General features: G+C 40.7%; 1 protein-coding gene across 6 annotated transcripts in view; it reads left to right on the top strand.

Annotated features, from left to right (window-relative positions):
- Positions 1-12817, top strand: part of DLC1 (DLC1 Rho GTPase activating protein) — a 424683-nt gene that overhangs the window by 386121 nt on the left and 25745 nt on the right. For 5 of the 6 annotated variants that reach the window (XM_045879747.3, XM_045879749.3, XM_045879751.3 and 2 more), the window contains one exon: positions 8123-8194. In XM_045879747.3, coding sequence (XP_045735703.1) covers positions 8123-8194 — 72 coding nt within the window. Of the gene's footprint in view, positions 1-7059; positions 7243-8122; positions 8195-12817 lie in introns of those variants that run through there. The other variant, XM_064585604.1, reaches the window with a different exon arrangement.

The raw sequence follows: 12817 nt of genomic DNA, 5'->3' as shown, positions 1-12817 counted from the left end.
GAGCAGGATGGTAGTTGTGGAACCTTGAGCAGATTACCTCAGACTCTGAACCAGCTTCCTCATTGGTGAGAAAGGATGAGAAGCGCCAAGAAGCATTTCAGCACCCAGCCCACTGATTCTGTAGAAGCCAGGATGCTGCTGGGGGTGGGGGCTGGGGGGGTTGGGGGAGAGCACAAACAGAAAAGCTCAGTAAGCAGAGGAAAACTCAGGGTCTCCTAAGTGTGTTCCTCCTATAAAGATGAATTTTAGTGTGAGGACTGTGGACGCCCACATAAGCAAAAATATGTAGTGTTTTGAGTTCCCTGTAGTATGCATGAGATAGAACAAGGAACTGATCTGTTAAAAACCAAATTAGAAATTTTAGCAATAAACTTCAGTCACTTTGCAAAACTGGGGAACTGAACTATTGAACCAGTGTTTTGAGGGAAGAGAAATGTCTCCACATGTAATTGATGATACATCTGGAAACTTAACAGTAGAAACGTAACCTATTCTAAAGGTTGTCTTAGGGAGAAGGGGAAGTTGGCATAAAGGAAAAACCAGAGTCAGAACCTTGGGGAATTTACAAAGCCTATGGCAATCCCAGGTTTTACAGATGAGGAAGCAGATCCAGAGAGTATTTTCTCAAGGCTACTTAACAAAGCAATGCATTCTTTCCTGGACCTGTTTCCTGACCTGTTACAGGTAATACTTGGCCCTCTTTTTCTGTGACGGATTATTAGAAAGTGTCAAGACACTCAGATGCAAATCTGTTTCACATGTGAGCAGATGAAGTTGGCTGCTCTTTGGGTCACCAGGCTAAGGAGATGCTTATATGTGCTCCATGGGATAACCCGCCTCCTTCCTTGGTCAGTGTTAGAGTAAATCCGACTGCTCGCCATTCTTTCACAAACACCTGGGCTTCAGCATCTCCTCCTGACTTACTCTGTCTCCTTTACTATGAATCTTCTCTCCCCATCCAGTCTTCCATGTGAGATCATCACCCCTCCTTCAATAAAGGCTGAGCGTAAACAATGTGCTCAACTAGCCGCCCCCCACTTCTGAATTCAGACGGTCACATCGCATTCTTCTCTGTACTCTATTAAGTATATAGTAAGTTCTTAGTTTCCATTTTTTTCTTTCTTTCTTTGTAAGAAAAAGCTGTGGTGTGAGAATAATAGATTTTAAACTGGTTGCTCTGGTAGGTAACAACTATTTTTTAAGTGGAATAGAAAAATGTCAGAATGCATTACGTATTTTAAGTGTTATTTGGTGAAACTAGTTTCAGTTGGCATGTGCAAATGTGTGTGTGTGTGTATACACATGCATGCATACATTTGTGTACCAGGTTATAACGTAAACTGTATTTCTTATTATGATCCTGGTCAAAAAAATTAAGAAGACCCCGTCACTAGAACAAAAATCATACTGTATTATGTAATATTTATTTATTGAGCAACTACTTTGTGTGCCGTAGATGCTCAGGATAGATCAGAGAGTAAAGCAGACAAAGAAACTTGCCCTTTTGGAGCTTACAGAGGGGAGAGACAGAAAGTAAACATAATAAGTAAATGTTTTGGAAGGAGAAAAAATAAATCAGGGAAGGGAGTATAGGGTGGCTGAGAAGAGGCCAGCGTGGCTGGATCAGATAGCAGAGGGAGACTGGGTGACAGACATGGTATGTTAAGAAGCTAGGGTGCGTGCGTCCTAGTTAAGACCGGGGCTTTTACCTATGAAATGGGGACTCGTTGGTGATGCCCATACTAGGTCACCTGGGACTTAATACAAGGACCTTAGAACAGCCCTTAGGAAACCAGATCTTTCCTTAGTAGGGGACCATGGGACACCATGTTCCCAACTGTGAATTACCTTTCCATTTGGCTTCCTGCTTCGGGGCAGGAACCTGTGTCTGACTGACCTCTAGCACAGTCGGCAGCATGCTTAAGAGATGTCCAGGGGCGCCTGGGTGGCTCAGTTGGTTAAGCGACTGCCTTCGGCTCAGGTCATGATCCTGGAGTCCCGGGATCGAGTCCCGCATCGGGCTCCCTGCTCAGCAGGGAGTCTGCTTCTCCCTCTGACCCTCCCCACTCTCATGTGCTCTCTCTCAAATAAAAAAAAAAAAAAGAGAGATGTCCAATAAGTAAATATTGAGCGAAGGGGGACCTGAAGGATGGTTGGCTTCCCTTAAATGTATGACTATACTAGAATATACCTGAAGGTGGGTCTGGGTCAGCTACTGTTAGGCCAAACAGCCTTAGAAACTGAGTTAGTATCAGCTGGTCTTCCAGAAGCTTCCTAACTGGTTTCTTTCAGAATATGCACAACAGATGTTTAGAATGTTTTTAGGCACCTGAGGGTAGGAATGCTGTTAGTTGCTAGTCAAACTCTTTGCTGTGATTAGATAACATTAGAGTGTGATAAATATTAATACAGACATTCTTAGCCCATCTAGGTATTCATTTTACATAAGTAAATCCTGATACCTGGTCTTTGGCAGTCGTGTTTAACATTTATTTTTATTAATTGCAAAAAGAAAGGGGTTCATATTATAGTTCTTAGTCTGTTTTTGAAGGAAGGAAAATAGTAACAGATTCTCTTTTCCTTCAAACAAGCATATTTGTGCTTCCAATGTGGAAGAGTAGTCTTTTCAGGATATACAAATGAATCAGGACACTTTTGATAGGTGCATCTCAGCCAGCATGGGGAAGGTGGGAGAGAGGAGTTGATGGGGTGGAGAAGGGGGCATTTGGGGGTAGAGGGGAGAACAGATTAAGAGCTCGCAGTGAGAGAGCATGGTGCCTCCTGGGAACCCCAAGGAGTTCAGTAAGATGAACAAAGCTTGCATTTGAAGGCCTTCCAGGAGCCAAATGGATAAGGCAGAGGCCAAATTAAGAAGGCTGTGGGTCTGCTGAGGAGTTTGGATTGTATCTGGAAGGTGCTAGAGAGTCACTGAAGAATTATAAGCAGGGGAGTGATGTAATGAATTATGCACTTCATAAAAGCAAATCCGGGGGCTCAGGGACTCTTGGACTAGGATAGATTTGTTGTGGGCAGCAAGGAGCAAAGCTTAGAATTCATTTGGGAGACTTTTAAGGTAATCTGGGGAGAAAGAGTTCCCGATGCAAGAATTGCAGAGAAATGTTGCCTGGCTCCGTGGTTCTCAATCATGGCTATCCTTAAATTTACCTAGAGAGCTTTTTTTTTTTTTTTAAAGACACTGCCTGGGTCCTCCCTAGACCGAGACAATCCAGATGCCTGGGAGTGGGTGGTGGTTGGTGGTTTTAGAAAACTCTTCCCAAGTGATGCCTACCGCATACAGGGCTCAGAGCCCCTGAGATCAAGGTTTTGAAACCATGGTTTGCTTCTCCAGTGGGCTGCCCTGTGAAGCCCGCCTGCCAGGGACAGATGCACCGTTGGTGCCCAGCTGCACGACAGTCCTATAAATTGACCACCTCAGTGGAGGCTGGAAAATGGGTAAGAAGAAGCTTCTTCCGTTGGAGGGAATCTGTGTGACCAGGGCAGAGAAATGAGTTTTGTTTGGGATCCGAAAATACCACCTGCCTTTACACAGCGAATGTACTTCTCCGTGGTTATGAAAGCATCGATAGACATTTCCGTGGGTCTTTGGCCACGGGTCTGTCATGTTGGGGGGAATCTAAGGAATCTGGGATTTTCTTGCATTCCTCCAATTCCTTAGACTTTTATTTAAGCAATACATTCCATGTAGCTGTGGCATTTGCCTTGAGTCCTGATTTTGGTAGCATGTTGTCAAAGAAGGCAGAGAGCCTGATGGTTCCCACTGGGCAGATAGGGCACACAGAAGATGGAAGTAATCACATAACGCTTGGACCCATTTACTGTTGCTCAACCGGTTGAGATCAGCGGGTTCAACAGAATGATGATGCAGTTGGGGGATTTCTGTTTAACTCACCGTTGAGGGGTAAAGGGAAGATAGGGTCATCCCATCATGTCAGGAAATGTGCAAATATGGACTAATAGTTCCCAGCCTTACACAGAAGGGTCTCCTGGACCTCATTCATCTTATACAACTAACCACTAAAGCTGTTTCCAATAAATATTTCCTGTTTCCTCCTTAACACATTTGTCTGTTGTTTGCTCAGAGAAAACCCAGGCATTAGAGTGACACTGTATTTCCCTTGTACTTTTAGTTTCTGGTGCCATTTTTGCCTGGTGGAGAATGTTTTTAAAAAATAATCCTCATAGTTGCATATCCTGAAGGAAAAGTCAAACCTTTTAGAGCCAGTTAGAGGCCTCCAAAAACAGGCACAGGAGATTTAGTGACTGAAGTAATGCAATGTGTCCATGGTTTTAATATTTTAAATGTCGCTCATTGTTAAATATTTTTTAAGTGAAGAATTGTCTTGTTCATTTCTTTGGGTTTTTTTTTTTTTTTGGTGCGGGGGCAGAGGGAGAGAGAGAGAGAGAAAGAATCTTAAGCAGGCTCCCTGCCCAGCACAGAGCCCAACACGGGGCTCTGTCTCACAGCCCTGAGATCGTGCCCTGAGCCGAAATCAAGAGTCAGACGCTTAACTGACTGAGCCACCCAGGAGCCCCTGTCTTGCTCATTTCTATGAGTCTTAGTTCTCTCTCCACTATGGCATTTGAATGTAAAGAAAAGCTGAGTCAGTTAAACGTCTGCCTTCAGCTCAGGTCATGATCCCAGCGTCCTGGGATCGAGCCCAGCATTGGGCTCCCTGTTCAGCGGGAAGCCTGCTTCTCCCTCTCCCACTCCCCCTGCTTGTGTTCCCTCTCTGGCTGTGTCTCTCTCTGTCAAATAAATAAATAAATAATCTTAAAAAAAAAAAAAGGTATTTCTCTGCTTGTTTACTCATCTCTGTATCTTGGGGATATTAGTAACCCATGTTTTAGGATCAGTGTGAAAAGTAAATGAATTAATATAATATGTCTTAAGTGCTTAGACAGGTCCTTGCACATAGTAAGCACGCAATAGAAGTAAGCATTGATAGAATTGTCAGGAGGCATCTGGGAGGTCTGCCTAGGGGAGGCAACATTTAGGATGGACCTTGAAGGATGAGGGAAATTTGACACTGAGAAGATGGGAGAGCATTTCATGCCAGGAAGTCACGGTGGTGTATGGGGAGATGAGCATTGAGTTTACTTTGGGAGGTAGAGTGAGAACAGGTAACTGAAAAATTAGGTTGTGTGCCTCATGGAGAGCCCAGAAAATCATGCAGATGGTGTTTAGACTTCATTTTCCAAGCAGTGGGGCCCTAGTGAAGTTTGTGAGGGAGAGACAAGATCAAGGCTGTACTTTTGGAGGTGTGATGAGCCAGGACTGGTGGATGGTTTCTCTGAGAGAGGAGAGAATTGGAGACGTGGAATTTTAGTTGGGAGACAAGAAGGAAAGTAATGGCTTGGATTGGGGGTGGGGTAGTAAAACTAGAAGGGGTGTTCTCTACCCAACTAACCTATAGACATAGGTTCATTTCATGTTAAATAAAATGAAAATACTGATTTGTTAAAAATCAGTACTTACATTGGATTGTTATTACCATTTTCTCTCAGTAATCGGAAGGGGGTAGGAATGAAGTCAATAATTGTTCCGTTTATTAAAAAATCAGTGACAACTTTTTATAGTTTTACCGATGTTCTCATTCTGATTTCCACAGAAACAGTGTGTTAAGTTTTCATTTGTTATGCAGCCCAAGTTTTCATGAGTGGGCATTCTTAAATTACAAGTAGATACTGACAGACTTGCCTATTTCCCATGGTTTCACATCTAAAAGAAAGACACATTTTCATCTGTTTTAGGGTAAGGAGAAGGAAGGTCAAATTTCTGGATCTCGCAGTTCTTGAAAATACTGCTTTTTAGCCATTGTAAGCCTTTAATTAGATTATCTGCTGAAGATACAAACCTTTGCCTGTTCACATCATTTATTTCTAACGAAGGGGCCCTGAGCAGAGTGGCTATTTGGACACAGCTTTTTAAACGAATTTGTGGTCATTTGGGAGCTTTTCATTTCCTTAGTGTTGGAAAGTGAGTAAGAGAATGACAATTCAGCAATATGCATTTATGGGCTCCTGAACTCACTCGGGGCCTTAAACGAGCAGTATATATGAGAGCACTTGGTAATTTGTAAAGTACTATATAAATAAATGTAAAGTTTTTTTAGAAAAATACGTTGCGTTCTTATGTGCCTCTTGTCAGGAAGCCATTTTAATCAGAAAATCAGGAACATGCTCTAAAAAAGGTGGCAATCCTGGCTGGTGGAGTATGTCTAATTAAGGCTTTTGTGTGTATGCTGATCCAATGTCATTTCTGAAGACAGTCAAAATCGAGTGCACATTGAGAATTTCTGGTTACTCACCACTACTTTTGAACAATCTATTGTTTAGAGTCTAACAGTCTGTTCCCCGGAAATAACCTCTAAATAGTCAGGAGGAGCGAGTTATTTAAAATATTTTTTTTTAAACAAGCACTTAGCTTTTTTTCTTTCCATGTCTGTGAGCAGGGGCCACAGAGATAGAGAAAAAATATGTTTTTCCAGCAATACAGTTTTCTAGAAAATGTTTATGATTTTATGTAAGGCTGCTTTAATTCCTTTCTGAGACAAGGTGTGCATATTAATACACGAATAAACTGTTAAGTACAGGTAATTCACACTGGACAATTCTATATATTCTTTTATTCAGCGCAAACATTGAGGTTCTTCCACATGTCTGTCACTTATCTCCAACCCCAAATTCACTCCTGAATCTCGTGTTTAAAAATGCTGCTTTCATCACCACACTGAAAAAATTTGTGAAAACAGACTTAGCCATGCCGTTTATTTCCACTCTAGTGCTTTCGCTGTTTTTAGTTTGGGTATTAACTAACTCATCAGAAGACAGCAGGTTGTTTTTCTCTTCGGATGCTCCATGAGGACAACCCTACTTGCTTTAATGAATTCGGGTGTTCTTAATTACCTTTCTTTATAGGCCAAGGAACTCACGAAATAATAGGGAAAAAAAAAATGCTTCGAAACCGTAAAGTTACTAGACAAAAGTAAGCTATGGGTACTTCTACTAATATGGATTATCTGCTTCCATCTGGCTCAGAAGAGAGATGCCTAATGAAGATTTGAATCTGGAATAAATTAAGCAATGTTGAGACATTTATAAATGAGTGAATCACCTTACATACCTAAGTACTCTGATGGCCTGTGGAAGGTGGGAAGAAGAGTTGAAAGAATATTCTTTGTGCAAGCAGAGAAACTAATGAATGTGCCCCAGACCTCCTCTGTGAGTCAGTTTTAACGGGATCGTAAATACGTGCTTGAGTGAGTTTGAACACAGTGTGTCAGTTGCTCTTGGCCTTGCTGTTTATCAATACTATCTACAAGATGTTAACCACAGGGAAGTAGGGCTTTATTAGGCATTGCAGCCTGCCAGGATCGTGGGATTTATTGACTTAATGCCCTCTGGGTCACCTGACAGCCTGGGTCTCTACTGCTGGATGCACCTAAAGCCACATTGGCACCATACCTGGGCCTTTTCTGCGTATCCCAGGCGGGGGGGACAGAAGGTCTGTTCCTTTGGTCAGGTTAGTTCTCTTCCAGGGTGTCACCTGTCTTTGGTGGCCTTTTCATGATGTGAAAAGTAAACCAGGTTAGACCATCAAGGCTTAAAATTATTTAATCCCTCTTCAACCTGCTCGATACGCGCTATTTTCATAATCGTTTGTAACCAGAACACAGAAGCAGCACAGAGTCACCTACTGCTAGGACCCCATTTATTTTTTTTTTAAAGAATTTATTTATTTATTTGAGAGAGAGAGAATGAGAGACAGAGAGCGTGAGAGGGAGGAGGGTCAGAGGGAGAAGCAGACTCCCTTCCGAGCAGGGAGCCCGATGCGGGACTCGATCCCGGGACTCCAGGATCATGACCTGAGCCGAAGGCAGTCGCGTAACCAACTGAGCCACCCAGGCGCCCATGGTGCACCATATTTTAAACCATTTGAATTAAGTCGACTTTATATAGGTATATGTGTATTTATGTATTTTGCTTATCCATTGTCAACAGACGTATTTTGCTTATCTAACAAAATCAGAGTTTGTTAAGGAAGAAAGCATGCTGAGGTGCACGTGACTGATACGTCTTTCTTTCTTTGGTTCTGTTACAGAAATTGAAGCCAAGGAAGCTTGTGATTGGCTACGGGCAACTGGTTTCCCCCAGTATGCACAGCTTTATGAAGGTGAGTGGGGAATGCTGGGGGTTTTTTAATTGGCATATTCATATCCTTGGTTCATGATATTACTGATCTATGATTTATTTTCAGACATTTTATTACTTACTAAAATATTTCATTAAGAAAGCAATGTAGCAAGTCCTAAGACCCCCACCACTCAAAACCAAAAACTAGGACCTTGATAATAATGCACCCATTAGGTCCCTCTGCCACCCCCTACCCAAAGCAACTCATTCTGAAACTTCTGTTTGTCATTTTCTTGCTTTCCTTTTATATAGTTTTATGGCATTTTCCTAATATATATATTTTTATAAAGTTGCTTTTACGCTTATAAAATGGGTATTATGCTCTATATAATCTTGTAAGACTTAGTTTTCTTCACTTCTTCTGACACATATATTAAGATTCTTCTATACCATGTCTCCCTCTGGATCACTTGCTTTGAGTGCTGTGTAATAGCCCGTTGTGTGGGTAGACCACAGTTTATTCACATTCACACTCTCATTGGCGGGCATTTTGGCTTTATCTGTTTTGCTTTTATAAACTGTAGGCTTAAGAACATTCTTGTACAGTTTTGTACTCTCGTGGGACATCTGCAATAATTTGTCTTGTCTGTATACCGAGAGCAGAATTACTGGGTAACAGAGAACACTTGTATGTTCAGTTTTATAATGCAGATTTTTCAAAAGTGCCTGTATAGATTTTCACCCCTACCAGTAATATATAAGGAACCTGTCTGTTCATGTGCTCTCTCTTGATATTGTCAGGCTTTAATTTTTGCCAATCACATGGATATATTTTGACTTCCATTTCCCTAATCATGAATGATAATGCTCATTTCTTCATATCATCTAGCAATATGTATTTGCTCTTCTGTGAGATGTCTGTTGCCCATTTTTCTCATGAGTTGATTGCACTTTTCATAATGATTTCTAAGAGCTCTTTATTCCAAATAATAAGCTTTTATGGGTCATATGTTGCAGATATATTCCCCTGGGTTGTAATTAGGCTTTTTACCTTTGTTTAGGTTGTCATTTGATGAATATTATTTTTTCTGTGGCATTCAAATTTTTAACTAAGGAAAATGGACCTTAAAAAAAAAAAATGAAGATCTAGGCTGAATTTATACTCCTTCATTTTGTCATCAGTGCCCTGGGGGTCACTCGGATGCTGTGGCTGAGGGGTGAAGAGCTCCTCAGGCGTGGCTCATCCTGAGCCTCTAGCTGCCTGGTGTGGGTAGAGCATGCCATGCACATGGCGAGATGAATAAGCTGTTCATTTATGTGGGATTTTTATCATACTCTACACGATGTCATTTAAAAAGAATTTGAGTTATGAACCAGTGAACTCCCATTTTTGTGGGTAATTTGCAAGCAAAGTTTGGGTGAATAGTGAAGTGATTCCTAAATTGGGAATAAGTTAAATGACTTCTGGAGCTGCTTCTACCTTGAGCGTTCTGTTTCCCTAACACTAGAGACACTAGATGTCTCTCATTCATTCATTCATTCATCATCCACCATCCCATCCATTCAACTAACCAACAAGCCACTATTAATTCTACACCAACAGGGATGCCCAACACTGTGGTAAATGCTACATATTTTATAAAATAAAAACATAATTCCAACAGCCAATAAGACCTTTAAGGGACTTCCAGAATCTCAAAAAAACAAACATAGTTTTGGTTGATTACATTTTAAAAATAATCTCTTTCATCGCTTAAGAAGGAAGGGGATGCTAAGAGATAGCCACCACATGACAAAATTTCTAAAAGATTCGTATAAAATGATGTCACTTACATACTTTCACCAAAGATGTTCGACTCTTCTCGCGATAAATCGTTTTAAAATCATGTCTTTTATTCTTCTCTTCTTCTAGGATAGTAACATTCTTCTTCCTGTAACAGTGGCATTGGGCTCTGTGGTGGAGATACTGGTCATTGCCAACCTTCTTTAACACATGAGCAAAAAGCCGGTGCTAAGAGTGGGTATAGTTTGTAAGCTTGGAAGTGCTAGACAGGATCAGCGGGTTGCCTTGAGGAGGGATATGGAGTGGGTGGGTGGGTACTCCCCAGAAGCAAATCAGGCAGAGAGACACCATTGAGACCATTTTTATTTTCCTATCTCACTCAGCTTAATTAATTCATTACCTAATTGTAGGTAACAATTACTCATTGTAGCCCAGACTGAATGTGCGATATTTTCCCATGAAGTTGGATTCAGAATTATTTTATTGCTAGACTGTGTAAAAGATCTAGTATTCCTACATTATAGAGAGTATTTCCAAAAGTATTCCCTTTTTTGTTTGTTTCTCTTTTTTCCTTTTTTTTTTTTTTTTTTTAAGGTACTTGGTTAACCTGTGTGCTTATTATGGTGGAGTTGCTTATCTTTCCGTTAGAGGGTATTTCTGACCTATTAACATTTACAGTATCTCTGTCTTTCAGAAGGCTTGGAGGTGGGGAGGGCTGGGGAGGGGCCGCCATTCTATCGCATTCAATTCACACTCCAGGGGAGATGGGGAAAGATAATTACATTTGCAGGGGCAGTAAGGTGGCTGTCCTTCTGTTCTTTTGTTCTCCTGTTTAGAAATTAAATTTCCTTCAATTATGTTCATTTTTGGTGTTGATTTGCTGCCAAGCAGCACTTTCTTATGAGTGTATGTTTGCTAAGACTCATTTCCAGTCTCTGTCTTATTTCTTAGTAAATCCTAAAATTCAGACCGCATTTTCACGGGATGTGTTTGTGGTCCTTTCATTTACAAGTCTTTTGAAGCATAAGCCTGTTTGGGGGATATATACTGTATATTGTTCTGGGTGATAATTTTTGCCCTTCATCCCGCCCCTCTGTGTAGGGTGAGTATGCACACTCTACACATTCCTTGTCTTCCTGTTTTGCTTTATTTTGGTCTTTGGCAGTTTATACTTCCTGCCCTTACACTCAAGCTGGAAGATCAAATTCTAACCTAAAGAACTCTGAGAACTGCTATTCATCAATAAATCATATCTTTTAAAAGCCGGCCCTTTCAGAAGAGTCAAGGCAAATAAGAGAAATTTATTTATTTAATTATTTCACTTCTCTTATATTTGGTCCCTACCTACCCTAGATTTGGTGTTTGTTTGTTTGTTTGTTTTAACAGAATCTGAAAGTTAATTTGGATCAGAAAGGAATCTAAAGTACAGTTCTGGGTACATGAAGTTAGAATTGTTAAAATAACATAGTCATGGTTTCCTATACACTTAACAGACGTGAGCTTTTCATTTACATTTATAGATCTGGCATTACCCTCTGGAAGTATTAAAATATATTCTTTAATGTCAGCTCTGTTATTTAATACTTAAAAGTTCTTGATGTCTGCTCAAAGTGAAATAAAATGTGACAACCTTCCAACAGTTTTACAGTCCGCCGTATTTACTAATAGCTGACATTCACTATAAGCCTATAGAGTTGGTCTGCCAAATAATGAAAAGAGAAATTCCTGCAATACTGAGTTTCACATATTTCTTCGTAAATCATGGGCTGCCTCATTGGTCTGCCTACGTTGTTCAGGAAACGATAAAGGTAATCTAACTCTATGCCTTCAGAAAAAAGAATTGGACTGTAACAGTATGTTCTTTCCAACATTAAAAAAAAAGGTACTCTTAACCATTATCTCTAGCAAATAGATTGTTAAGAATAAGGAGCTCCATTCTGTGAAACCGGTGACTGGAAGTTGGAAACCATGAAAACGTCACAGTCAACCCAAGAACTAGAACATGACTAATCACTTGCATCTCCTGAGAGCCCTTTCTATCCCAGTATAAAGCATTAGCCATTTCAGAGGCCATGGGGTTGTTTTTTTGTTTTATTTTGTTTTGTTTTTATTTTTGTCTTTGTTTTTGTTCGGTTATGGTAATCCCAGTTTCCTGCTGTGCTGATTTATTTTGCCCATTCCTGACCTACAGAGGTGCACAGAAGAACTCTTACTCATCATATTATGTAAGCATTCTACAGGAAAGACCAATTATACCCTAACAGCTGGAACTCCAAAGAGGGTAACTTGTTTTTATCTAGTGGCAATTCCAGAGCTGTTGTAAATTTCCACAGTGGTGCTGCGGGTCTCCCTCCCCTCTTCTTGAATGTATTTTATCAAAAAGGGATAAAAAGGGAATTCTTCTACTGAGTTGACTTTCTCCCCCTTTCTCCTTTTCAGTTCTGATATAACTCCTAGTATTCTAAAAGTATTGAACTCTCCTGCAGATTAAGGGATTTGGGATCCCATTGTTCTCCAGCAGCTTTGTAGCTGGCCTTTTGTTTTGTAGGGGAGTTATATAAACTCCTGAAAAGCCATATGGAAGTGCTAATATTTGTTTAAAAATAGCATATCCTGAATTCTCTTTAGCTTTTGATGTCATGCAAATGGTTAGATTCCATTTCCTACCACTTGCCATTGTTCTGTAGACCTTTCCTTGGCTCAGTTTTCCATGACCTCTTCCCCTGACCAAATGTGAGCAGACACACATGGAAAGACAACAGAACAACAACAACCACCCCATTGAAAGGAAGCATCCTTCTGGTGTTGATTCTGGCTGAAACTATAATTTACAGCAGGGATCTGTTGCCTGCTCATTTGTTTCAAGGGGGGAACGTGTTT

Source organism: Mirounga angustirostris, unplaced genomic scaffold (genome assembly GCF_029215605.1).
Source record: "Mirounga angustirostris isolate CCGP_5_RB_7025 unplaced genomic scaffold, mMirAng1.0.hap1 SCAF_2, whole genome shotgun sequence".
In the NCBI taxonomy this organism is placed as follows: domain Eukaryota; kingdom Metazoa; phylum Chordata; class Mammalia; order Carnivora; family Phocidae; genus Mirounga; species Mirounga angustirostris.
This window is presented reverse-complemented; position numbering and strand designations above follow the sequence as displayed.